General features: G+C 55.2%; 4 protein-coding genes across 4 annotated transcripts; 2 read left to right on the top strand and 2 right to left on the bottom strand.

Annotated features, from left to right (window-relative positions):
- Nucleotides 1–1,309: 1,309 nt before the first annotated feature.
- On the top strand, nt 1,310–4,016 carry NCLIV_047640 (conserved hypothetical protein; the record flags this gene model as incomplete). Its single annotated transcript, XM_003884315.1, has 3 exons — nt 1,310–1,751; nt 2,458–2,727; nt 3,343–4,016. 3 exons carry the CDS (start codon nt 1,310–1,312, stop codon nt 4,014–4,016), a joined length of 1,386 nt encoding a protein of 461 aa, XP_003884364.1.
- Nucleotides 4,017–4,710: 694 nt separating this feature from the next.
- On the bottom strand, nt 4,711–5,966 carry NCLIV_047630 (putative 40S ribosomal protein S18; the record flags this gene model as incomplete). The annotated part of the gene is made up of 2 exons (XM_003884314.1): nt 4,711–4,977; nt 5,763–5,966. The coding sequence occupies 2 exons, from the start codon at nt 5,964–5,966 to the stop codon at nt 4,711–4,713; spliced, it is 471 nt and encodes a 156-aa protein (XP_003884363.1).
- A 1,988-nt stretch (nt 5,967–7,954) lies between these two features.
- Nucleotides 7,955–16,244, top strand: NCLIV_047620 (conserved hypothetical protein; the record flags this gene model as incomplete). The annotated part of the gene is made up of 5 exons (XM_003884313.1): nt 7,955–13,106; nt 13,428–13,654; nt 13,924–14,086; nt 14,302–15,594; nt 16,066–16,244. 5 exons carry the CDS (start codon nt 7,955–7,957, stop codon nt 16,242–16,244), a joined length of 7,014 nt encoding a protein of 2,337 aa, XP_003884362.1.
- A 2,172-nt stretch (nt 16,245–18,416) lies between these two features.
- NCLIV_047610 (conserved hypothetical protein) lies at nt 18,417–22,493 on the bottom strand (the record flags this gene model as incomplete). The annotated part of the gene is made up of 7 exons (XM_003884312.1): nt 18,417–18,464; nt 19,214–19,321; nt 19,778–19,903; nt 20,222–20,292; nt 20,758–20,852; nt 21,643–21,721; nt 22,277–22,493. 7 exons carry the CDS (start codon nt 22,491–22,493, stop codon nt 18,417–18,419), a joined length of 744 nt encoding a protein of 247 aa, XP_003884361.1.
- Between the last annotated feature and the right edge of the window lie 2,410 nt (nt 22,494–24,903).

Below are 24,903 nucleotides of genomic sequence, written 5' to 3'. Positions count from 1 at the left end.
GTGCTGCGCAACAAACCCAGCAGAAACTGTGGTTTCCTTTGTTCTTGTGGTGATTGCAAAGATAGGCCAGCTTTTTCTTCGAGTCTGCTAGGCATCGGACTGGGTCCTCACAATTTTCTACGAGAGAGGCGACCTGTCGTCTGACGCGAGGTACCTCGTCGGAGCTCTTCGTTGTCATCCGGGATTCGGCGCACTTGGTTTCTTTCTCCTTCGGTCTTTCTTAATTCTGTGGTGCGAAATCGAGAGCCTCTCGATTTCCTTACTCGCTTCCAGTCTGCAGCCAGATGCATGTCTGCCCCTCACTCTGAGTGCCGTGGCTTTTTCCAACGCGCCTCTCGGCGCGAAGACGAAAAAACGCCTGCAAATACCGGACTTCCTCGACTTGTTTACCTTGAACACGAGCGCCGCTTTTCACTTTCGTCCTCATCCTTTTCAGCCCTCAGCGGCAGTGACAATGTAGAAAACGGAATTTTGATCGCACTTCCTTTTGCTCCCGTTCCTCCCTGCGCTCAAAATGACTGACGTGTGCCCGTCCTAGCGACATCGCAAGCTTGCCTCGTGTTGTCACATTTAGACACAAAGCAGCCCCTGCATCCCGGTGTCTGTGTTTCAGTCTCGTTGCGAGTTCCCTTCCGCGCCAAGCAACTAGCTCTGTCGCAACACATTTCTCAGTAGAGTGCAAGCGTCAGGAGCAAGTGTGAGAATTCCGGAGAGAAAATAGACGTTTCCCCGGACCACGACACTTCCGGGTTTACTTCATGCTCTCACATCTTTTAGCGAAGCGTTTCTGCGTCTCATCTCCGTGGGCAAGAGAGAGGAAGCCGTTTCGACAGGAGGACTTCTGCGATAGACTGTGCTGCGGCAGACGTGTTGGTCCCGAATACAAGACCACCCGACGGGAAGGTGATCCGTGCTTTCTTGCCTCAGCTTTTGCGTTTGCTGACACAATCAAAGAGATCTCTTTGTCTCTCATACGAGTGAGCAGCCGGTAGATTTTTTCCATTCGAAATCTATCTCGTCCTGAGCAGCCTCAGAACTGCTCTTCATTGGGAAAGGCACTGGACGTCAGCTTTCCGCCAGATCGTTGAGCGATATCTTTAACTCCTCTTTAGGACTAAGGACAAGTAACCTGTCGTTTCTAATCTAAAGCCGTCCAGGGGGCGAGCCGACTCGTTTTTTTCCCGTTTTGATCGCATCTCAACTTGCATATCTTTTAGAGCTGTTACGAGGTCCGCTCACTCCCCCCAGTCGCCTTGCCCCCCGACAGCGCGACATTTCTTTAAAATGTATCTTTCTCTTTTGGTGGACAATGGAGCTGTCGGGAAGTTCGACGTGTCTGACAAAGAACGAGGATCTCCAGTACGCCATCAAGCGGATCTTGAAGCAACACCAGAGAGAGTGCGAAGACGCAGCTGAGTTTGGGAAGGCACGCGAGGCACAGGCGGCTCTTAATGAGTTGCAGTACCGGTGTGAATTCGAGAGTCTTTGTCGCCTTTTCTGCTATCAGTACCAGCAGCTTTCTGACGCCGACGAGGCGCACAGAAACCAGCTCCACTCGCTGGAGACGCAGTGGAAAACTGTGCAGCTACCGGCGCTCGTCGACAGAATTCGAAAATGGAAGTCGCAGTTGCAGGCAAGACAAAGCGCAGAACGCCAGAGTTTCTCCTGGCAAGAAGCCGGAGAAGACAGCAAATCGAAGCCGAAATTCAAGAAGGAGGCGTTCGACCTGCAAAAGAAAATGCAGTACCTCGGTCAGGCAGTGCACACGATATGCCAACGGCTGCTGAATGGACTCGAAAGTGTTTGTCCAACAGGCAGCAGGACATGCCGACTGGTTGACCATTTTGTTTTGTTCCCGAGGCATTGGCAAGTTGCGCCTAGCCGTATATACGGACTCAGATGTGCTTTGAATGCGAACGGCCGTTCCGGCGAAGCGTCCACCTTGTTTCCACTCGCTGCCAGCGCCGATGCATTGACACGGCAAGGCGATCCTTTGAAGGTGTACAGCAGTTTTGGGACAGAAACACGGAAATGCATGACCTCGTGAAGGAAACACTTCCTGCCACTCTTTGTCTCTGGAGCGTCACACGGAAACGGGACAACGGCCGCAGGCGCAAACCGAACTGCGTTCCACGTCTCCACAGGAAGCCAGCTAAGCAAACGGAATGTGCAACAAAGCAAAAGGCCCACTCGCTCTGAAAGAAAACCCCCCGTCGAATGATTCTTTTCATCGCTAGAGCAACACTCAGCGTCTCCCTCCTGCCAACCGAACTAGACCATACAAAGAAGCCACCCGCATATATACACATGCCCTGTCTCCAAAAACAACCATATACATGTGTGTATAGGCTTTGCCTGTGTCTACGTGTTAAGGATCCTTTTGTAGACGTACGCATACGCAACACATGTCTGTGAGAGAGACTATGAAGGAAACGCTGAAAAATGTGTGCTTTCCAGGCCATCAAGGACGCTACGACGAAGCAGAGGAGCTGCAGCGGCGACTCGAGGCTCAGCAGCGTTTGGACGCGCAGGAACACGAAGCGTCTCGGCAAGCTCGCCGCGAACGGCAGGCTGCCAGACTAACAGAGACGCACGAGGCCGAGCGCGCTGCGTTTGAAAGCAAAGTCGAGCGTCTAACTGAGTATTACAACCGACAAAATGCCGCGATGGTCGAGACGCTCCGGAGAAAACACCAGGGACTCCGAAAGAGTATCACGCATGTGCAAGGTGGGCATACGAGAAGGCAAGTGCTTCTCTGTGGACATGTATTTGTGCATTCCTTACGAATACATCGCGACCTCTCTCTGTCCCCATATATATAAATATATACATATCTATATATGCCCACTGTGCTGACTGCAGTTATGAGATACAGACAATCAAGTGTGTTTCCGTCTGTTTGTATGCGGAATTGCACTGTGTATATACACCCATGTATATGCGCGGATATTTAGGGGAGTCTGAGATCTACAAAGAATGTCTGTTCGTGAGACCGGTTTCAGCTTTTGTTCTCCTGAAGTGTATTCTCTTTACCCGAATGGCCAACGTCTTTCTGTCTGGGTTTCCAACAGAAGCTGGAGACTTCTTCCTTGTATCCCTGCCGAATTGATCTCCCTCTACAGAAGATTTGCATCCGTAGATGGGACCTCGTGCGAACACAAGGAGGAGTACGGTTGTTTCTTACTATGTGTTTCTTTCCACGTTTCTCGTCTGACAAAAGACCTGTCGTCACTTCCGACCAACACTGCGCGTCAAACGTTGACTCGTTTCCAGGACAGAGTGGCGAGCTTTTGGGGTTTTCAATAGTCAGCACGAAATGCTTCCGTCTGTTCCTCTCGGTAGGCCTGGAGCTACAGAAGGCCCTGTATGCGCTGAAGTGCCTGAAGCCCGATGAAGGCGTATGCCTCGTGTGCTCCGCTGTCTCCACGCACATTCGCCGAGTCGAGAAGGCACAGTGTGAGACCCAGGAGGCTCCTGAAGACAACCACCCCACAGTGTTTCCTTCCCCGCGGGGACTGTCTCTTCCTGTCTCTGCCACTGGAGGCTCGCTCCGAGCCCCAAGCTCGCAGGCGTCGCCGCGGCCTTCAGCTTCGCCTGTGCTGGGGAGAATCGAGACGCCGCAAAAGAAGAGCCAGAGTTCTCTTCCACCGGTGCTCGACTGGCGCACGTCGCCTGTTTCTCTCGGATCTCGCAGATGTGCCAGCGAAGCGGCAAGCCAGAGAAGTCCTAAAGCCATGCGGTCTCGGATAGCCACTAAGCCCTTCCAGCTCTTGGCGTCTCCACGCACAGCGCGAGAATACACTGAGAAGAGAAGACCCCCAGGCGGGGTCGGGAAAAAGGGGACAGTCGCTGCCGCCTCGGCTCGAGGGAGATCCGAGGCGGAACACGGGCGGCGCGGAAAGCAAAAGCTACCCCCGACTGTGGGAGACGGACTCCACAAAGAAATCCTGAACTGCTGGAAGGAAGCGGCAGAGAAAGTCATCAAAGACCGAAAGTCCTCCGCTTCCCTTCGGTAAACCGTCTGTCCTCAACAACTGCATGCGGCCTCGCGTAGCATCCACTAGTGACCAAGTCTATCGGGAAGTGGACCTCCGAAAAAGTTTGTTCAACGCTCGCGAGGACTGATACTGACCGGATTATCTCCCGTAGCCGTCTACACAGCCCTATTTGCATTTGCTGATGCGTTTACTGTGTTCCGGTGAGCGGAGGCGTTGGCGTGGGTCCGCGTGCGTGTGCGTGGTGTAAATGTGTCTAGAAGACACAAAGGTGCAATCTGCAGCTTCAGGCGACTCTTCTGTCTCGTGTGTGTCGCGTTCCTCGTTTCAAAAAGCGAGCGAGAGGCGCGCCGTCGAGCCGCTCCACCTACATATATATATATATATATATATATCCGAGGAGCAGGCTCGTGGCTGGTTCGTTTCTCAGAGGTGCGGAAAGCTTCAGGTCTGTCGTGCGTCGTCACAGTTCTTCCCTAGACTCTCGGAGGGTCCCCTCCACCTCTTTGCACCCTCCACTGGCATAAGCATGCACACAGACCTACGCACAGATACACATAGATCCACACACCCAGCAGACCCACGCGCATCGAGCAACTGCAGAAGAGGGTATATCGAGGCGAAGACGCCGCGCGCACGTCTTTTCTCAAGGGCAGGGACTCGCACACCGGTCGAAAGAGCACAGACGAAGAGAAAACACAGGGGAGCCTGGCGTTTAGCAACCCTTCTTCTTCGCGACACCGACGGTGCGTCCGTGGCGGCCAGTCGTCTTGGTGTGCTGACCACGGACCTTGAGTCCCCAGTAGTGACGCAAACCTCTGTGAAGCCTCATCTTCTTCAGGCGCTCCAGATCCTCTCTCCACACGGTGTCCAAACCGTTCGCCACGACGTGCTTGTGCTTGCCGTCTCTCACATCCTTCTGTCTGTTGAGGAACCACGTGGGAATCTTAAACTGTTGCGGGGTCGAGGCGATAGCCACTACCTGAAAAGAAACACAGGAGTCCCTGGAACTACAATTAAAACCTCTGCATGCCGAAACGAGACAGCGCGTCCCATGTAGAAACCCACTGTTACGAATAGACGGTCGGCATTTGCACATCCATTTTGTTATAAGCCCTCGAGGAGTCGCCCACAGTGGTGAGACATACACAGATGTCGGCCATGGGGGGCAAATCCGAATGTGGGGATGGCTCTCTTCTTTCCGGGACAAACAGCTGATTCTGGGTGAAAAGAGAACAGCGCTGGCCGCATCCACTGGCGCGGGCACTGGATTTCCAGACGGGGCGGCTCGGCGACCGCTTCCAGTGTCTGTACACCTGAGAAGCCCGGCGTCCGCGCGCTCGTCGAGCTGCCTTCTTTGCCTCCACCAGCGCACGCGAAAACTCCCTTCACAAAGGAGAAGACCCCTTCCCGCGGGTCCACGAAAACTTCGACAAGAGTTGAGAGAGCGACACGAAGCGGAGACACCTCGCTACAGAGCGACACTTAGTTGAGCACGCTGTTCATATCTGACTCGCTTCCCCGTCAAGCTCCACCACAGCGCCTCGCCACACTCGCAGATACATGGCGGGCAACTCTGGAAAAAAGCGTTCTTCTCCGTCGCTGCATACTCCCTCTCAGCGCCGCAGGTATTTACCCTGTCGTGTCTCCTCTGCCGCGACATCTCCCCTCTGCGGCAGATTTCCGTATGCAGTCCAAGCAAAAGCGTCCCCCGTCCACATTTTTCGCCCCAGATCGCCTTCCCTTATCCAGAGAGGGAAATCTCACCTTGCTGATTTCGTCGGCCGTCAACTCGCCCGCTCTCTTGTTGGTGTCGATGTCTGCCTTCTTGCAGATCAAGTTCGACACACGGCGCCCGATGCCGCGGATGGCGGTGAGCGCAATGACGACCTTCTCGCGTCCATCAACGTTGGTGTTGAGGATACGGAGAATGTGCTGAAAGTCCTGGTTGTTGGAGACTTGGATCGACATCTTGGAAAAACGCGGTCGGTTACCCACACGGCGATGTTCAGGCGCCAGCGGCTCTCCCCACGCGAAGAGAAGTGGTCACAAAGCAAAAAACATGAACGTCCACAGAGACGCTGGGAACCACGCACAACACAGGAATCTCCAAACAACCAGAGAATGTCTCTCCGCTTTGCTTCCTTCCTGCGAACATGCGACTCGAATCAGCCGAGGGAGACGTCGCTCCTCTGCGCCACATGGTCGCAGGGTTGGGGGATTTTTTTTCCCGCGCGGTCGCATGCGAAAGGCCTCTCCCTCCACTCGTTGCTGGGAAGAAAAGGCGCGCACAGTTTTTAAGGCGGCATCCGCCAGGCTCACGCGCGCCCCACATCTGTGGGAGGAGCGAGGCAACCCCGGCGATATCTTGTCACTTGCCTGCATGCAGAAAATGGCGAGTCGGCGGGCGCTGTGCTGCCGAGCCTTTCCCAGCATTTCGCGCGGGTCACCGAGAAGACCGAGAAAAGTCTCGCCTTGAGTTGACGCGTGACCGCGCTCGTTAGGTCTTGGAAGCTTTTCGGAACGATCCACTTCCGACTGCTCGCGCACGCTTTCCGTACCGATTGCAAGCGGTGCATTTTCTCTCAGGAACAAGGAGAAACACAGACGAAACTGCTCAAAGGGCCCGCCCTTGTCTTGACAAACTCTGCACAGAGACTCGCCGCGACACGCGACAAACGACGCGCGCGCTCTATGTACAACCGCGTCCGCTGTTTGCGCACACTTACTTTGCCTCGACACGCTCGTATGAGGCAAAAGCCGTTTTTCCCTAGTTCCCGAACTGCTTTCACAGCCCACCGCATGTGCACGCCCTCCTTTGTGCTCTTGTGCGCTCCTGGCCGTGTGCCTCCGCTGTTCGATTGCCTGGAGCGCCTTTTCACCACTTGCCCCGTCGTTCCGTCTCCGGGGGTGGCGTCGTCTCGAAACTTCGAGGTCTTCCTTGGACGCTTTCCGTTGAGTACAAGTCCCCTCGACCCTTCACAGTTGCACGCGGCTTCTCTTTTTCTTGCCTGCAATAGGAAACTAACCAGCCAAGAGCCGCGAATCTCACGGATTCGACAGCGAGACACTCCCTCGCACGTGGCGGTTCGCGCGGTGCCCGTGCACAGCCTGTTGTTTTTCCTCTCTGCGGTCTGTGTCTTTGTGAAGAGGCTCTTTGTTTTGTCGCTTCCTTTTCCTCGCTTGTGGCATCTCACCCCTGGCTGTCACCGCCTCGCGAGCGCCGTTTTGTGCCCAGGCACTCTCCTGAAAAAAGGCAAGGCGACATGGAGGCGGCTCTGAACGGAACTGTCTGTACATTCTGTTGACTCGTTGTTTTTTCACGGAACTCCAGTGCATTCCACATGTGGCTAGACACCCGAGGAGCGGCACGGCGAAGAACAGGAGGCAGGAAAACAACGTTTTTCTGTGGTGCCTCGTGAAGCGTGCTGCGAAGAGTGGTGCGTCGCGTGGCAGGGAGGAACAGCTGCGCGGGAACGACGATCAGGGAGAAGAGAGAGGAGCTGAAGAGAGTGAACTAGATGATGGCGGAGGGACAGGAGACAAAAAAAGGGAGCCCTCAAGACAGCAGGCGAGAAATCGAGATGCAGCAGGGCGTTTTTATCCTTGTACGCAACGACGCGAAGCGAATCTGTGAAGAGAAGCTGTGAGGAAAATATGTAAGAGTGTGGAATGTCGCCTGGCGTTCGTGGAGAGGCAGAGAGAAAAAACGCGAAGGGAGGACAGAAAGCGCGTCGGCAAGTGCGAACCGAGACTCCGAACGGACCTTTGGGCCCTACCGCGTGCATGGACGGTGGGTAGCCGTTCGCGCCCACCTGGACGCTGCCGCTTTATTTTGAGAAGAGGAAATGAAGATCGGAAGGAATCGGAGCGCCAGGTGAGAATGAAGCCGGAGAGAGCCCGGGAGGAAAAAGGCGACTGGAACGAAGGGAAGCTAAAGAGACGAATCCGGAGAAAGAATGAGGGAGCGAGACCGGGAGAGCAGAGAGAAGGGAGGGCGAGGGTGGGAGAGACATAGACACGCAGAAGAAAGACGGCAAGGCAATGAGAGGAAACCTTCCAGCAGCGACTCTCCTCGGGGGCACAGCCGTGAAGAGAGGACGATTTACGGGCAGAGAGAGGGAGACAGGAAGGACGCGCACCGTTGGAAAGGGGAGGGAAGTCACCGGAGAACTCGGTCGAGGAGCTCGTCGCGGGAAGGCCGCAAGGCAGGACACAGAGGGAGAGCCTTAGAGAGAAGAGACTCCCCGGAGTCGGCTGCCGGTGCTCACGCCTTCTCGTCTTTCCATCACCGAAGCGACTCTTCCCGGCCTCACCAGTGGACGTCGCCGGGCTGTAGCGACTCCGACTTCTCGGCCTCTTCGCGGCGCTGTCGCCAGTCGCCTCAGAGGAGGCGCGAGAGGAACACAGAGAGAGACGAGAGGAGGGAACGAGGGGAGAGAAGGGAGAGGGAATGGAGACGAGACAGAGGAGAGGGAACTGGAGAATGGAGACGAGACCGAGGAGAGGGAACTGGAGAATGGAGACGAGACCGAGGAGAGGGAACTGGAGAATGGAGACGAGACAGAGAAGAGCGAAGAGAGAGAGAAGAGCGAAGAGAGAGAGAAGAGCGAAGAGAGAGAGAAGAGAGAAGAGAGAGAGAAGAGAGAAGAGAGAGAGAAAAGAGACGAGAGGAGAGGCTGTGGAGCAGAAGAGATCGAGAAGATTGCTCTCGCTCCTTGTCTGTGACGAGAGCCCAAAAGGGTGCAGGAAGAGAAGAGAGGAGAGGGAGGGAAGACAGGACTTCCCATCGACGGGACAGCCCGGAGAGATCGTCGTGGATGAGTGAAGCGCAAGACAGCAGACAGAATGGGAGACAGAGATCGAAGAGAGAGGAGAGCCAGGAGCGAGAGGGGGACTCCCCGGGGAGAACGGCTTCGTCTCGTCAGAGATATTCGCCAGGTAGGAGCTTCGGTGAACACACACGGAGAGAAATCCCTCGAGACGCAGGGTGGCCGCGCGAGGGAGAAAGGAAAGCCCGCGAGGCCTCGTCGCGCGGACCTGGAGATGGCGACGGGCATCTGGAGGCAGAGAGAGGAAGGAAAGAGGATTACGGAGGAAGAAAGGGTGACGAGAGAGGAACGTCTTCGCCTTCTCGCGGCATTCCGGCTCCCATGTTCGCTCGCAACGGCCGTTCGTTTTCGCGGGAGCAGTATCCTCCCTCAGTGCACGGCAGTCGCGAATTTGGACGAGAGAGAAGAGAGAGAAGAGAGGGCGACAGATCGGAGGACGCTGGAGACAGGAACGAAGGCGTCGCGAGTGCCTCCGTCTCGGTCGTCGCCCGAGTTCCAGGTAGGGAGGAAACGAGAGACGCTCAAGACGGGACTGTGCATGCCTCTTCAGTGTCGAGCCTCCCCAGTGCGGGCGCGGCCAATTCGGCTTCTCACTCGAGTTACAACTCTCTTCCTCCGCCTTCTTCCCTCTCATTCGTCTCGTCCCCCGCGTCCTCAGACTGCACTGTCGGCTGCGCCTCTTCTGCTCCACGTGCATGTGCACCTGGACCGGCCTCGTCGCCCGCCGTTGTGCTAACTCCGCGTGCGGCGTGTGGATCTCTGGCGAACCGAAATCAAGTTTCTTCGAGCGGAGGCGAAGATAGACAGACGGGAAGTTTTGTTTTCCCCGAAGAGCGCCGCGTGTCGGCGGATGACGGCCGACACCTGGTTCACGAGCAACGTCCACGTGATGCTACAACCGAAGGATCTGGCCGCGAACTTTTCCCAGGTGTAGGTACAGCTGACGTTCACTCGGACGCGGTTCCCGCTGCTTCCTTTCGGGGCCCTTGGACTTCGTTCTGTGCCTCCTCTCGCGAGGCAAATCCACCGCTCTCGCTTCCTCCCCACCACGAAGCGGGAAGAGACTTGAGCGCTCCCTCTTTCTCTGCTGTTCCTCGCCCTCCTCCTCCGCCTCCATCGTCTGATCCGCTGCCGTCTTCTTCGTTTTCCTCCTCTCCGTTTCCTTCTCCGGCTTCGTCCTTTTCTTCTTCACGTTCTTCCTTCTCTTCTGCGTTTTCTTCCTTTTCATCGCCCCCCTTTGCATCGTCTGGTGCCTCGTCTCAGGCTCTCTCGTCGCAGTGGCGAGAAGCGCACCAGGGAGACAGAGCCACGGACAGTTCTCCGGACTTTTCTTCGTGGACTGTCTCCGGCTGTGACCCTAACTTGCGATTAATGTCTTCCTCTCACGCCCCTCCTCTTTTTCCTCCCGTTTCGACTGGTTCCGCGTCTCCCTGTTTCCCCTTCGTGGACCGAGACCCTCCTCCGCCCGCTGCTCCGCCCGCTGCTCCGCCTTTTCACGCGCCTTCTGCGACGCCTCGGGGGTGCGACCAGCGCGCCGCCCCGAGTGTCCCTCCTCCGCCTCCAGAGTGTCTCTTTCCCCGTCCGCGCTGCCCGCCTTTCCCTCTGCGTGTGGGACGGCCGACTCCGGCTGACCCTGGTTTTCCCTGTCAGGAGACAGAGAGGAGGGAGGCAACGATGGAGGCGACCGAGAAGACAGGCGACAAGAGACACGAGCGCGAAGCGCCGGACCAAAGACCGACGGTAGGCCCCTGGAGACAGCCTGGAGCTGGCCGCCCTTCTCTCTCTCTCCAGTCTTCTGCGTCTTCGAGTGCGATGGTCTCGCCTCCCTCGACCGCCTGGCCTTCTTCCCTGGCATCGCTTCGTTCCGTCTCGTCTGCTGGGGTGGGAGGCGAGGCGAGCAACGGGCACGTGCGCTTGGAGCCTCTGAAGAAAGTGGAAGAGAACGGGAAGCACGGGGACACGCCGAGTCGCGAGACGCGCTTCACGGATCCGCGGTTGGCGAAACGGAATGTGCAACCCCGGAAGATTTCGGAAGAAAGGGGAGACTCCTCAACCCAGCCGAAAGTTGCTTCGATTTCTTCTCTGCCTCCCTCGACTCTGTCTCCCGCTCCCGTCTTCAGCCGCGAGCAGCTTCTTGGCGGCGTCTCTATCAAACGCCCCAAAAAGAAAACCGCCGCCTCGTCTTCTGCTTCTTCCTCTTCTTCCTCTTCTGCATCTGTGTGTTTGAGGCCTTCTCTCGAGGGGGACATTTCGTGCCAGGGAGGAAAGAGTGCACGCGGCAGCAGCGCTTCGCCTCTGGGCGCACCGGAGTCTGCTGAGCCTCGGCCGTCTCTGCTGGCGCCGCTGGGGAGGCGTTTCGTCGGGGCCAAGGCGGCGGAGAAGCGAGGTTTTTCGCGCGGCGCCTTGCAGCGAGACTCGCAAGTCGCCGCCTATCTCCGGCAAATGCAGGCCGCGCAGTTAGTGGAGGGCTCGGCGCCAGCGGACGCCTTCGCGCAGTCCTCAGAGTCGGAAGAGGACGAGAGCGAAGGCGAATGGACCGCGAGAGAGAAGGGGGAGACACAGGCTTCCGAGCTCGAGCGCGAAGCAGCGAAGGGCGGAACTGAAGACACAGGACAGAAAGGAAGTGCAACGCCGGATGCCCGAAAGCCGCAGAGTGAAAGTGACTGGTCCTGGTCGCTCTCGTCTTTGTCTGACATGTCGTACGAGTCAGAAGACGAAGAACTCTCTTCGTCTCTTGTTTGTGAACGGGGGAGGTTGAGAAGCAAGCGCGAGAGGGAAGAGGCGAGCAGTCTGCTGTTTCGGGCGGCGGTGAAGGCTGCTTCGGACCTGGCAGTTCTCTCCCGCAAGCTGAGAAAACAGAGAAAACGCGAGCGAAAAGCGCCGGCAAAACCCCAGGGCAGCCGAGAGACGTCGAAAGCGGAGAGAGGGCAAGGCGCGCGACACGACGCGGAGAGGCGCGAGACCAAGGCGACCGAGTGCGCAGACGCGTCGTCTCCTCCGCGTCCCCGTTTCTACGAAGCCCAGGCAATGCTCGCCTGTCTTTCAGGCGACGTCCCGTCGCCCCCCTCCTTCCTTTCCTCTCCTTGTGGAGACAAGAAAGGGACAAAGGGACTGTCTCTGCTCGCCTCCTTACAGGCAGCTGCTCGGCAGGCGAGTCTCCTCGATCGCGAGGCCAAGGCCACGCGGGCCTCACTGGCCAGTGAGGTCGCAGGCAGCATGGGCGACTTCCACAGCTATCTCCTGGACGGAGAAAGTGGGAAAGAAGAAAGGCGAGAAGGGGAGCGAGACGCATGGCGAGAGAGCGAAGGAGAGGACGGAATCGATGACGCGTGCAGGTGTCAGAAAAGCTGCCTCGCTTCGATCGCGTCGGAGCCTGCGGCAGAGACCGCCAGCTGCAGTGGGGCTGCGTCATTCCTGCACAAAATGCGGAAAGCTCGAGACGTGTTTCGACCTAGACGACCTTTGGAGACAAGAGCGAGACCACGAAACGCTCACACACGAAACGTTGAGCTGGACGGGAGCGGGGCCACGGTGGCAGGAAGCGGGAACAGACGCGCACCCGGCAGTGAGGGCGTTTTCAAGAGTTCGAAGGACGAGGCCGAAACGGAGGCTGAGACTCGAAGGCGCGGCGATCCGACATCTGCAGACTCTGCACAAGGCTTTCTGTCTCTCTCCTCGCGTTCTGCTGCGGCCCAACAACAGACGGGGGACACCCACGAGGAAACCCGAGGCTCGGCGCTCACCGCTCCAAAGAGAAGCCGAGAGGAGCGTCTCGGCGAGGGCGCAGCGTGCTCGCCTGCGCCGCCCGCCTTTGCAGACCCGTACGAGACCGTCGATGCAGGCTGTCCAGGGCTCTTTCTTCCTACACACGTTCTGGAGCTGCAAGCGTCTGCAGCGCGCTCTTCTCAGATCTCCGACTCCGCCTCAGCCGTCGCGTATCTCCCGTCGCGGTCCCTGGGCGCCGCCGGCACTCGGCGAGGCCTTCTCGGTCTCTTCGACGTCGCCTCTCCCGCCGTCTCGCGCGTCGGTCCCCTCTCTGCCGCCTCTGCGTCCGCCTTGGCCGGGTCTCGAGCGGCGCTGGAGGAAAGTCGAGCAGGCGGCGAGGGCTGCGAGGGCGAAAACGTCGCGTCGCTCTCTTGGCACGAACGCGCAGAGTTTCTGGGCGCAGGCCGCGAGCGCGGCGCAGTGCAGATTTTCGATCCGCGGATGCAGCGAGTCGCGACGGCGTGGCAGGCACATCGCGGCCCCGTCGAAAAACTTCAGTTTATTGGAAACAACGGTCCGCTCTCGTGAAAAAGTTCCGGCCTGTGCAGTCTGTCCTCTTTCTCTATCGGGCTCTTCCTTTGCTAAACACGATGCTCGCCCTCGCAGGCAGCATCCGCAGCGCACCTGTTCACCTCTCAGCTCTCCCCTAGGGCGCTCGACTCCCACCCCATGCAAACTCTAAAACACACACACACTTATATAGCCATATATAAATATATATATATATATATATATACATCAAATGTACTCTTCACTTACACATCTACGGATGCATATATATATATATATATATATATATATGTTGTGCGTGTCGCTGTGTGTTTTTCTTGCTCAGTTTGTGCCACGTCGTCGTCGACAGAAATGTACGTTCGTTTTTGGGATCTCCGCGTTCTGCCTTCTCGCTCTTCATTCTCTTCCGTCTCATCCGTTTCTTCCTTCGCCTGCTCTCCGTGGGACGAGCGGCTGCTCCGAGCGGTTAAAACCGACAGCGGCGTCTCGGCTTTCTGCGTCTCGGTGAACGAGACGCTTTTCGCAGTCGCGAGCCTTTCTGGAGAGGTGCTGGTGAGCAGAGAGAGTCACGGAACGGAGAACGTTGAGGAGACGAAGGAAACGGAAACAGGCTGCGTCGCCGTAGCGAGGAGGTAGACAGCGTCCACTGCGTTCCTCGTACTTGCGCTCTTTGTCGTCGTTCTGTGGGATCTTTGTCGACCTCGTCTGTCTCGGCCATGTGCGATCTCGCTGTCGCCTGTTTTCCTCGTGTCTCCTTCTTCTCTTTTCGGACCGCAACACCTCTCCGCGTCTCTCCTTTTTCTGCCTTCGCCTGTGTGCAGGTGATGACCTCGCCGATCGGCGTCGAGCCTTGCGAGCAGCTTCTCCACTTTCCTTCGCTGAACGAGCTCGACTGTTTTTCTTCGCTCGCATTCTCCCCGAACAGCCGGTGTCTCCTGGTCCAGGGAGAACGGCAGCACACTCAGCGCATGCGCGATGCCACGCGTAAGCTTCTGCTTTGCCGCGGCAGACACTCGCCACGTGGCCTTGCCGCGTTATGTGGTTCCTCTTTTTCTTTTCCCCGATGTCGGCACGCGCACACCCGCCCTTCGCGTCACACACGAGAAGCCGACGCATGCTGAGGCAGCCGCGCACGGGGTCTCCGCCCTTTTCATTTCTTTTTTTCTTTGGCTGGTGTGTGTGCTGTCGCTGCGCCCCAGGCTTGCTGTCCTATCCGTTCTGTGAAGTGTGGGATCTGCAAAACCCGAAACAGCGCGCGAAACTGCACACCTTCGCGTCGTTCTGGCCCCACATGCGGCGTTACCCCTGCGGCCGGGTCGCTTCGAGCGCACGTGCATGCGCCTCGGCGCCTCTCTTCGACTTGCCGTTCGCGTTCTTCCCAGGAGCGCTTGCAGTGAATCGCGAGGACAACCTCCTCCCCCTCGCGAGCAAGACCGCCCCGCAAGCGAGAAAGAGCGACAAGGTGAAACGCTCCCGGAGGCGAGAGCTCGAAAAGGAGACCACAAACCCCAAGAACAGAGACAGTGGACCAAACGGACTGTCACGACACACCTGGAACTGCGCAGGCGCCTGGCACAGGACAGACACGCAAGAAGAGACTGAAGAGAAAGACGGGAGAACAGTGAAGGAAACGAAAGAAGGAGAAGAAAGAGAAGACAGAGAGGTAGGGAGAGGAGAAGAAAGAGAAGAGATGGGCAGATGCTCTGTTCCTCCGTATCTTTTGTACTTGAATACCAGTGCGTCTCGTTACCCGCGATCGTCTTCGCCTGCTCGTCCTTCTCTCGGTGCGACGGCGGCGAGTTTCGATAAGGCTCCAGGGCTGCGCCTGCAAGAAGGAAAGGACCGCGGGACGCAGGAGACAGCGCGCCCGTCTCTCTCTCAGCTGGTCACCGGCCGCGGGGCCCCGTGCGCGCGGGGCGAGGAACACGCCTGCGTGGCGGCTCGTGATCTCACAAGCGCGAGGGGGAGAAGTCTCGAGAACAAAGAAGAGGGAGAGGAGAAGACGGAAATGGAGACGGTTTTGATCCAGAACGAGATGAGAGGAAAAGACGATGCCTCGGCCTTCACGCCGGCGCATGCACCTTCGCTCTTGCAGCCGTCGACACAAAGAGAGAAAGACAGAAACTCCGATCCACCGAACACCCGAATCGGTCCCCTGGGCCTCCGCGAACACTGCAAACACGAGACCGGAGATGAAGCTGAAAACAGCCAAGATGAAGACGCGAGCAATGGAGAGGAAGAAGACGCGAGCAATGGAGAGGAAGAAGACGCGAGCAATGGAGAGGAAGAAGACGCGAGTAGAGAGGACGAACGCGAGGCGCGCTTGTTCGACTGGATGCGCGAATCCGCTCGACGATTCGAGGGCGACCTGGGTGGAGACGCCGCGTGGCCGCAGCGAAGATTCGAGTGCGTCTTTTGGAGAGACAAAGTCGTGGGCGTTGGCGGGCCTGTGCATCTGGCGGGTGCAATGAAACTCTGGGATGCTTCCACAGGTACGCAGGCAGGACAAAACAGAGGAAGCGGAGGGAAGCAGTCGCTGGAATCGCGGGAACCAGGCGAGAAAGAAGGGAGGACAGCTGTGTGGAACTACAGAGGAACCAAGAAGGGGGGGGGGGGGTAGAAGATCGAGCATTGGCAAAAGAGGGAGAAACAGCGACACGACCGGAAGAATCTGAGTGGCGATTTCCATGCACAAACATTGATGTGTGTTCTGTGGACTCGAGGTGTCTGGTTCGCGTGGCCAGGCGTCTGCCTCGGTCTTTGGAGAAACGCTGGAGGGACAGCTCCGCGCGACCGTTTGCCTTGTCTTTTCAAGGATCTTCTCTCGTCGTCGCCACGTTCCTCGTGGTCTCTCTGCTTTGAGCTGCTCTCTGCCGCGTCGGTTTCCCGCGCAGGAAATCTTCGTAGAAATTGTTCCGAGCCTTAGCTCCTTCTCCATTTCTGCTGTGTTTCGGTGTTTTTAGGTTTTCTTGACAGCTGTTCGGTCTCCGCATCGAGCCAGCACGTCGTTCGCAGCCTTGTGAGTCACCCGCTAGGCGGCCCACTCGTTCTCTCGGCGGGGCAGCGCAGCGGCGCTCACGCTGCGGTCACCTTTTGGGGATACTTTACCGTCGACCAACTCGCGGCGTTTCAGATGATCTAGGCGAGAGGAAAGCGGAATAAAGTGGAGAAAGGAAAGACTGGGAACAAAGGAAAGAAAGCACATGCAGGAGAGAAAGGAAAGAATGCACATGCAGGAGAGAAAGGAAAGAAAGCACATGCAGGAGAGAAAGGAAAGAAAGCACATGCAGGAGAGAAAGGAGAGACGGTTGGACCTCTTCTGGGAGAGAAGCGGGATGAAGAGGAAGACGGAGGTGGCGAGCAGAGAGACACAGCATAGATCAAGTCCCGGGCCCGTTTGTGTCAGACGTGAACAAAGTGGAAAGACGAAGATTGAGGGGGGACGAGAAGAGACGAAGGCAAAGATCAGGACTGGAGAAGAGAAGAAGGATCGGTGAGGAGGCGACGGAGGAGTCAGGGAGAACTGGAGAAGAACAGGAGAGCAGAGACGTCGCCTTTTCTCTAGGAGAGAGGAATCAGAGAGGCAGAGTTCGCAACCATCAAAGCGACAGGGAGGTGGCTGTTTAGAGCCGCCGGTCCGGCATCGCTGTCTTGTGGAAACGGGGCAGAAAAGAAGAAGACCGCAGAGTGAAACTCTTTTCGTGAAACTACAGACTGGCGCACCTCTCACCGCCCTTCTCCCGGGGTGTGTTTCCGAGGCCAGCATTACACAGCATCTTGCATGCAATTTAGTTTCCTCGCGCATCTGTGTTTTGCACCGTGTCGAAATCGAATGAGGCGCCGTTCCACAGCGGGGTATTTTGCAGGGGGACTTTGTCCCTAGGCTTGTTTAGGAGGTGTTACTTTGTGTATATTTTTGTGCAAGCGTCGAGGTTACCCAGTCGCGTCCGGACAGGTGGTTTCGGGGCGACACAGAGGCGCCCGGCCCTCTCCGAGTTTTTCTTTTTCCTTGGCGTGGGACACTCCGTGCGATGTGCTGTGAGGTGCACAGAGCGCCAGAGAAGGGAGCGAAAGTTCCTGCTCTTCCGCAAATGTCTTGCAGGGCGCAAACGACCCTGAAAGCAAACCTTTCCCGTCTTTTCACGCTCGCTTCGGCAGTCATGCTGACGCATGCAGCTGTAAGGTCGGAAGGCACCGGCTTGTAGAGTCCATACAGAAACCGCTTCCCGTATCCAATCCACAGCAACGTGACTGCTCTCCACCGAGACAAAAACACGCTACACAGGCAAATCCAGGAACGCATCTATGCTCATGTACACATGTATATATATACGCATGGACGCATATAGAGGAGCTTATATATATATATATATATATATATATATATATATACGTCTATAGTGAGTCACATAGAAAGGTGCATGTGAATGTTTATCTCTATCGAAAGGCATGTAACTGTGCCTGTGTATATCTTTATATATGTACCTGCATGAAGAGGTATGTGCATCGTTGCATAAAACTATCTTCACGGTCATGTACATATGCTATATATATATATATATATATATCATGTGCTTCTGTGTATCGGCTGGGGTTCTCTCCGTAAAGGAAGAGTATACAGAGGGACACCGAGGGAACGAGCACACAGAAAGAAAAAGGGAGAGGGCGAGAGAGAGAACAAGACAGACGGCCTGTGTCAGTTGTCTCCTGGGCAGGACGAGATGCCCCGCAAACTCGAAGGCGGGACCGTGGACGGCAAAGAAACTCGCAATGAAGGACGGGTTTCTTAGTACAAATCACCTCTCGGGAAATAGCAAAGGAAAGCAGTTGACGTTTCTGTTTTTCCTAACGTCGTTCGAGACTTCGTGCGAAAAAAAGGTACGAGAGACGTACGATAAACGTATACAGCGACCGGTGTACGGGGCGCCTGATCCTTCCGTGCATCTTTATATTTTTCGGGCACCGACAGGCCTCTGTCTCTTCCTCATTTTTCCATTTACGCGAACAGTCGAAATCTCGAGGGGGTGTGCGTGAAAAGGTATCTTCCTAGGGAGCGGAGCTTGCAAGCAGCGCTCACGTGCCGCAGCGCGACGAGACAAAAAACCGCGGATGACATGTTCATCCCCTCCGAGGGTTCCGGAAACGCAAATGACGGGCAGGAAGACTTGGACAACAGAGAGAACAACGAATCTTCGTCGGACGGATTGATATTGGAAGCGCACAGGAACGCAGAGCCCACAGCACTCTGTGAGAACTCCTCAAAGGAGCGTTCACAACCGAGTTGGCGTGCGGGGCTCGCCGTTCCCTCTGCTTCTCACACGTCGGTGGCCTTCGTGTCATACATGTTGTTCGCTTCCACAAACTGAGAAGAAAGGCCACCAAAACGAAACAGGGAAGGGGCCTAAGGGCTGTTCCGGATGGGCAACAGGCTGAGGGGTCTCCGAAACTCGCGAAGCAGACCAAAAAGGCACACACTCTCCGCTCCTCTGTCTCCTCCTTCTATCCCTCCCTAATTTTGGATTCTGCTCGTCCGTTTCTTCCTCATGTTTCTCTCATGTCCTTTTCCTCCTCTTTCTGGTCCTCCCTTCCTTCCCGAGACGCTTCACGTGCACTCAATCTAAATGAGGTAAGCCTAGCGCGAAGCAAATGCCAGGTGCCTAACTCCGCAAGGATTCAGAAAACGGTTCTCAGCTTTTCCTCCGTTCTTCCCTTGGTTGACACACCAGCCCGGAAGCGTGTATCGCTTTCCTCAGGTGAAGGTAGCCTTCCATAGAGTGTCCTTTCAGATTTTCTCGGGTAACCCACGGATCAGAGCGTCACGGCAAGCGGCATCGTGTCCCGGGAACGTCAGCGATCGCACAATGAAAACGTACACGTGTTAGCGAATGACGCTTTGCGTCTTTTCTTCTCAGCCTAGTTGTCCAGTCATCAGGGGAACCCTGGTAACTGAACGTTCTTTCCCTTCTTTCTCCCCTGTATACGTCTTCTCGGTTTTCGTTGCTCAAGGCGTACTGTAGGCCACCACTCTGCGTGTGTGCCGCCGTAAGACGAACAACTGAGAATGCTCATCCACCGGGGGTTTCGGTTTCTTCGATTTTGTGTCAGACGTACCAAACTCACAAGATCGTTGTCGGGGTCTGCTTTGAACGGAGCGCCTGTGGCACACTCGAAATTATCCCCTTGCGGATAGAGGGCTGACAGAATCCGGGTTTGCCAGTCCTACAGAAGGAAAGCGACAGAAGCCGTATCTGGTTCTTATTCGCTAGCACGGTCTTCGGGAAAAGCAGAAAAAAACTCAGACGCAGGTTTCGCCTCCAGGGGTGGAGGCAACATCTCTTTCCGATTTTTAGGTTTCCTGTTCCGTCTTTTGTCTCGAAAAGAGGAGTTGTGAAAAGAGCAGTAGACGCGCCTACACAGAGTTACCCCCGGTAGAGAGAGACAGTCTTGGTACACGTGCGCAAATGCTGCCAAGTGGGAACACTTCTTGTCGCACTCCGTGGTGGTCCTCCCCTTGGCGACAAGAAAACACAGACGACTGAAAATAAGTCCATCCAGAGATATACAGTGTTTCAAAAAACGATCACAACGATGCATATTACTTTAGAGTTACGTGGGTATGGCAGCTTTAGACCTTTTTCGCTGTTGAGAAAACCGTCCTTTCTGCACGGCACGTACCTGTGGAGTGCTCACAGCCAGGAATCGGAGGAACTGCGATTTGTTGAATGTGTGAGCCTTCAGCGTGGTCTTTGGTTTCTTTTTGTCGCAGAGCCTTTGGTACACTTGGAGGCTCGTCATGCGCTCCTGTGAAACGAACATGGAGACGGCCAGGTGCTAGCAAAATTAACGGGAAAGAGCACGCTGGAGGCTCATGGGGCAGGCAGAAGCGAAGACAGCTGAATGGAACTTTCGTAGAGAAAGCAAACCGGAAGGCTTTTTTTCTGGCTAAGTATGTTTGGGAAAGTGTTCGGGCACTGGTCCGCAGCCCCATCGCACTAATCCGAGAAGGGTTGCACGCTCTGAGCATTCACCGACTGGTTTCATTACGCAGGTCGTCCCTGTGAGTGCGCCATGTCGAGGGGTATGCAGAGAGAAACCGAAGGCACTTCTCGTTTCTCTTACTGCCTCTCGAGAGATCGCTGTCCAGATTTTCTGGCGCATGCGCTGCTGAGTGACCAGAACAATTGCGTCGCCTGGAATGAACATACCACACGGCATACAGGTTTCTCGCAAACACGCACTGGAGGAAGGGTTTGCTTGGGACAATTTTCCAGGCTCTCTCCCAGCAGCAGAACACTTTTGCTTCCTCTTTCACAAGACGGATGCTTCTGTTTTGCATCGCCAGGCTGCAGCCGCTGTAGACTCACAGACCCCGTCGGGCTTGGCCCACCCGTTCACATTTTTTCACACGGTAGCAGGATTCCAACAGGCATGCGCAAGGGACCCAAGTTTCGGTTTCGCCGCATTTCGTAAAGATCCTCCCTCCATCCTGAGGTGGACGGGGTGCCCAGGAACTCGCTGTATCAACGCTCGCAGGATTTTTCTGCTGACCGGTTGTCGCTCTGTTTAACTCTCTATTTTGCATTCCCTGTTGCCAAGAAGCGCGGGCTGCAACAGTGCGGACCAACCCCAGTACTGCGTTTCCGTTTTCCCCTTACGAAGCTCTTCTTGTTTTTCAAGCAGTTGCATGTTAGAGGAAGTGAGCTCGTTCTTCAGTTTTGTTAGCTCCTCAATCTCATCCAACACAGGATCCCTGCATGTATAGCCAAAAGAAAGCAGATCGACAGTCCAAACACGGACGTTCTTGCTCGACTTGCGGGGACCGAATGTGCGCGGCAGCATCGCTTTAGACCAGCCCCCCGGCATGTCTTCCAGAACAGGGGCTGAGGTGGACCAAATCCTCCCTTTACGGCTTCGTAGGTTTTAGAGATTTCTCCGTTCAACTTCATGACGTTGCCTCTTCGTGAACTTTCAGAAACTGTGTAACGCGTCGAATAGAATCGCCGAGTGTCACATGCAATCCTGTGTCCTGACAGGGTGGGAGTTCTCTCACATGATCAGACCAAAACAGATGCATGTGCCGATGCGTCTTCGACTGTAGTTTCATCTGCGACATCTTGACCATCATGAAGGAATCCCGGTTGATCTCCGGTTCTACCAGTGCTCACTGCTCCTGACGTGTGGCGCAGCCCGCTTCGTAGGCCATCAGCAAGAAAGACAAATCATGGGGACCTTCACGAGCAGAGACGGAGATGAAGAGAAGGTTCATTACCTTCAGGCTCAGGTACCGATTGCAACGAGGAAGAAACTCAGGGGTTTGACATGTGTGGACTGCCCAAGAAAGAACGTATACAGTTGTTTCTACGGTTTTAGCGCAGCAAAGGGATTTTTCTCCTTCGATCGACCAGGTGATCCGTGAGTGACACCAAGGGTACTGGAGAGCTTCCTCTGGCGAGGGTAGGCAGCGTTAATATTTCTACTGTCAAGAAACGGATGATGTCAACTTAGTTTGGCCGTAGTAGAGTTTCCTCCTCACCTCTCACCTGTACTCCCCAAAGTAGTCGACAAAATATTCTTGAGGTCGCGCCGGTCGGTCCTCAGCTTCATACAGTGCAATGAGCACTGCATCGTAGTGCACTCACAAAGATAAATGGGGAACAGCTGACAAGTAAAAATGACCTTCTGCTGCGGCTTCCCCCGGTAAGCAGGGATGAGTCCAATGGATCATCAACAAGTGGAACATAAGTGGCTAGGCGGTTTCGTTCCTCCCGGGCCAGCGACATGATTTGCCGGTGAAAAGTGGCTGCGACAGAACTCTCTCGCACCTTTACATCTTCACAAATAATGAGGTGTTTCTTGATTTTGCCTTTTCGTAAACGTTTTTGCTAGCTCTGATAAAGACACTTGCAGACAGGCCGGTGTGTGGCGCGCTGACAAAAAGTATCCATCAGGGTGTAAGGATCTGAACGCAGTGACGTTTTCGTAGATTGAAATAAAACATGATTCTCCAGCTATGTCTCCGATGTTGCCACCGAAGTAGAAGCAGTTTTCTTTTGAGGGACCGAGAAGCCCCGAAACGAACGTGCCGCTCGCGCTTGAGGTCTAGCGACTCCACGAAGTTCGTGTGCGATCTTTCTGTACCGTGCCCCAAAATATTCTGAGTTAGATTGTGCTCACGCTTGGCAAGCGCATCGACGACGTGCGTATCGACCAGATATTTTCTGAACTCTCGCATTTTCTCTTTCCGTTTTCGGACTTTCGCCTCCTCAAACGTCAGCGCCGCAGCAGGAGGCTCTGCCGGCGCCTCCTGCACTGCTGTATTTCCACTGTCCTGTGAAGGTGAAGGCGGCTGGAAGGCCGAAGCGGGAAACAATGGTTCCTCTGGCTCGCCCATTTCTTTTGCAGTCTTTATAAATGAGAGTGTTCACTGCACCAATCACGGTCAACTACTGAAGAGAGAAACTGACGGGTCTGTCTCTCTGGTGACACGGCGACCCAGGCGGACGAAAAACAAAGGTCGCCTGTACTGTCGGATTGGCCTTGAGCAGCCTTGATGTAATCCTCCTTTGAGCGATGCTATGGAGGAATCATCATTTATACGAACTAGCACGGGACATATACTCTGATTTCACCTGCGTTCCAGTAACCAAGATAGACAGATTTGGATTCCTCTGTTACGTTTGAGTCAGTTAGTCTGGGCAAGCGCAAATGCTGCCCGGGATCGCGCCCTGAACATGTCAGGGTGGGATCTAATATCAGCTAACAGAAGGTCAGGGAAGAGAAAACCAGGTGTTTTGTTATGACAGGATGCAAGGAGAAAATGCGCTGTACTTGGCCATGCGCGCCCGAAAAAACTAATGATCGCCCCTCATCGGATGATTGCATGCACCACGATCTTAACTCGAGAACTGCGTATACCGTCCCGTAGCGTCATCCGGCAGACTTGGTTTGGACATCGACAATACGTCGGCGTGACTGTGACACAGGTGCAGTTCAAATATGACTGAGTGAACTACCATGGGGTTAGACTCCATGAGAAATCCAAAAAGGCAGGCCGGCATGCGACGGACGGAGAATCCTAGGTTTTCTCCGTACCCTAAGATCAGGGTGAGAACAGCTGGAGTCACGGACCTCAGAGACAATTGAGCTTGCGAACGTTTTCATATACGGACAAGCGTTCCAAAACCGCTTTTAATCTATAGTCTCTACAAGCGACACCTTGGTGTGTCACACCGCTGTAGGATCCATTCGTAAGCTGAATTGCAGCGTCGGTGGCGTGCGAGAGTCCGCCGCCGTAAATAAACCATGCTTCATTGGGGCATCAAGTGCGCATAATAGCGTTTACATCATTTCGGACACACGGGGAAAGTTGGCTTTCCCCATTTCACACGGTGGGCTGTAGGCTGCCAAACGAGAAGGCTTTTCGTGCATTGGGTGGCTCGGCCACAATGAACAAAATGTCATTAACATCACTGGCTCTGTCTCACAACCCGCTTGGACCGGAAGCCATGGACGCTGCCGCGTCTCGCATAGAACAACGAACAGAGTACCTTTCAAAATTCCAGTTAAAATTGAGATAAGAAGCTCCAGGACTGTCGCGCTAATACCACTGGGGGCTGCCGCGGAACAACCTCCCGCAGTGTAGATTGCCGTAACTCCGGAGTTGCGGCCCGAAGTACCACGCTTGTTTCCCTTCCGCTGTGGCAGTCTCAGAGAACTGCCGAGGCACAAACAGCGAGAAACCCTGTTGATCTTTCCCAAGCAAAAGGTTCGCAGCTAAAGTCGTACTGCACGGCAGTACGCACGTATAGAGGGGACCAGGCCCTGGTGCCACCGACATAACTGTGCTCCCCCACAAACATGGGCTAGCCACGATTTATAAAAAGTCGAACACCCCTTCACCGTACAAATGTCACAATCTCCATCGAGGCGCGTGTGAGGAAGTTGGCCTTGCTATTCATCACGAAAGGAACCGTCCTGTCTGAGGCATGCGCCTGTGTACTACAGCATCGTGTTCGTTCCCCCTTCGGAATTGTCCCGAGAGTTGCGTTAACTTAGGACTTAGTCGTGAACGTTTTGCTGTTTCCGTAGGCTCTCGGCAGTTCATCTAATCAATGCTACATGAAATGCTGGCGTTGTAGAGAAGCGTTTTTCTACCCGGCACTAGAACTGCTGGGAGTGAACGATACATGTTTCCTGGTAGACAGCATCTGGGTGAGAGCTAAGGAGTTGACACTGCTCCTACAAGAGGGTAGGGTGATATTGTTCAGAGGAGCAGTATTTTTTCTGCAGGCTGACCATGAAACGTGTTCAGCAACGGTGTCCAACTCTGGTCGACTTGCGCAACGTCACTTTGGCTCTGGGAAAACCCTCCACTCAGTGGCAGGTCTGCCAAATCAGAAAACGCTGTCACACCACCTTGCTGCCTCAACACGATTTTCAAATGATGAATTGCTACACAATGTAGCATTAGCAGCGTTTATTCAGATGGATGATGAAGTTCACGTCTGGAGGGACCTCGAGAGCCTGAGGCGAAAATCTTGCTCCGATTTCTTCCCTCTGCCATATATGATTTGCTTCCTTTCCCTCGTTACCTCCTGGCTGCCCTTGAACCTTCCCTGCAAATCCACGTCGTGCGGAAACCGGGCCATGCAACCACTGCAAAAGCATTGTCGGTCGCACAGCTGAGGCAGCGGAGGGTGTCTCTGGGAAGAAGTGGGCTGATGAAGTGTCTGTTCTTCGATCTCCGTTTGGCGCTTCTTGGCTCGACTTCGGCCCAGTCTTTCGAAGCTTTTCTTTACATT

This window comes from Neospora caninum, chromosome X (genome assembly GCF_000208865.1).
Source record: "Neospora caninum Liverpool complete genome, chromosome X".
NCBI lineage: Eukaryota > Apicomplexa > Conoidasida > Eucoccidiorida > Sarcocystidae > Neospora > Neospora caninum.
Note: the sequence above shows the minus strand (reverse complement) of the source record. Positions and strands in the feature narration are given on the sequence as shown.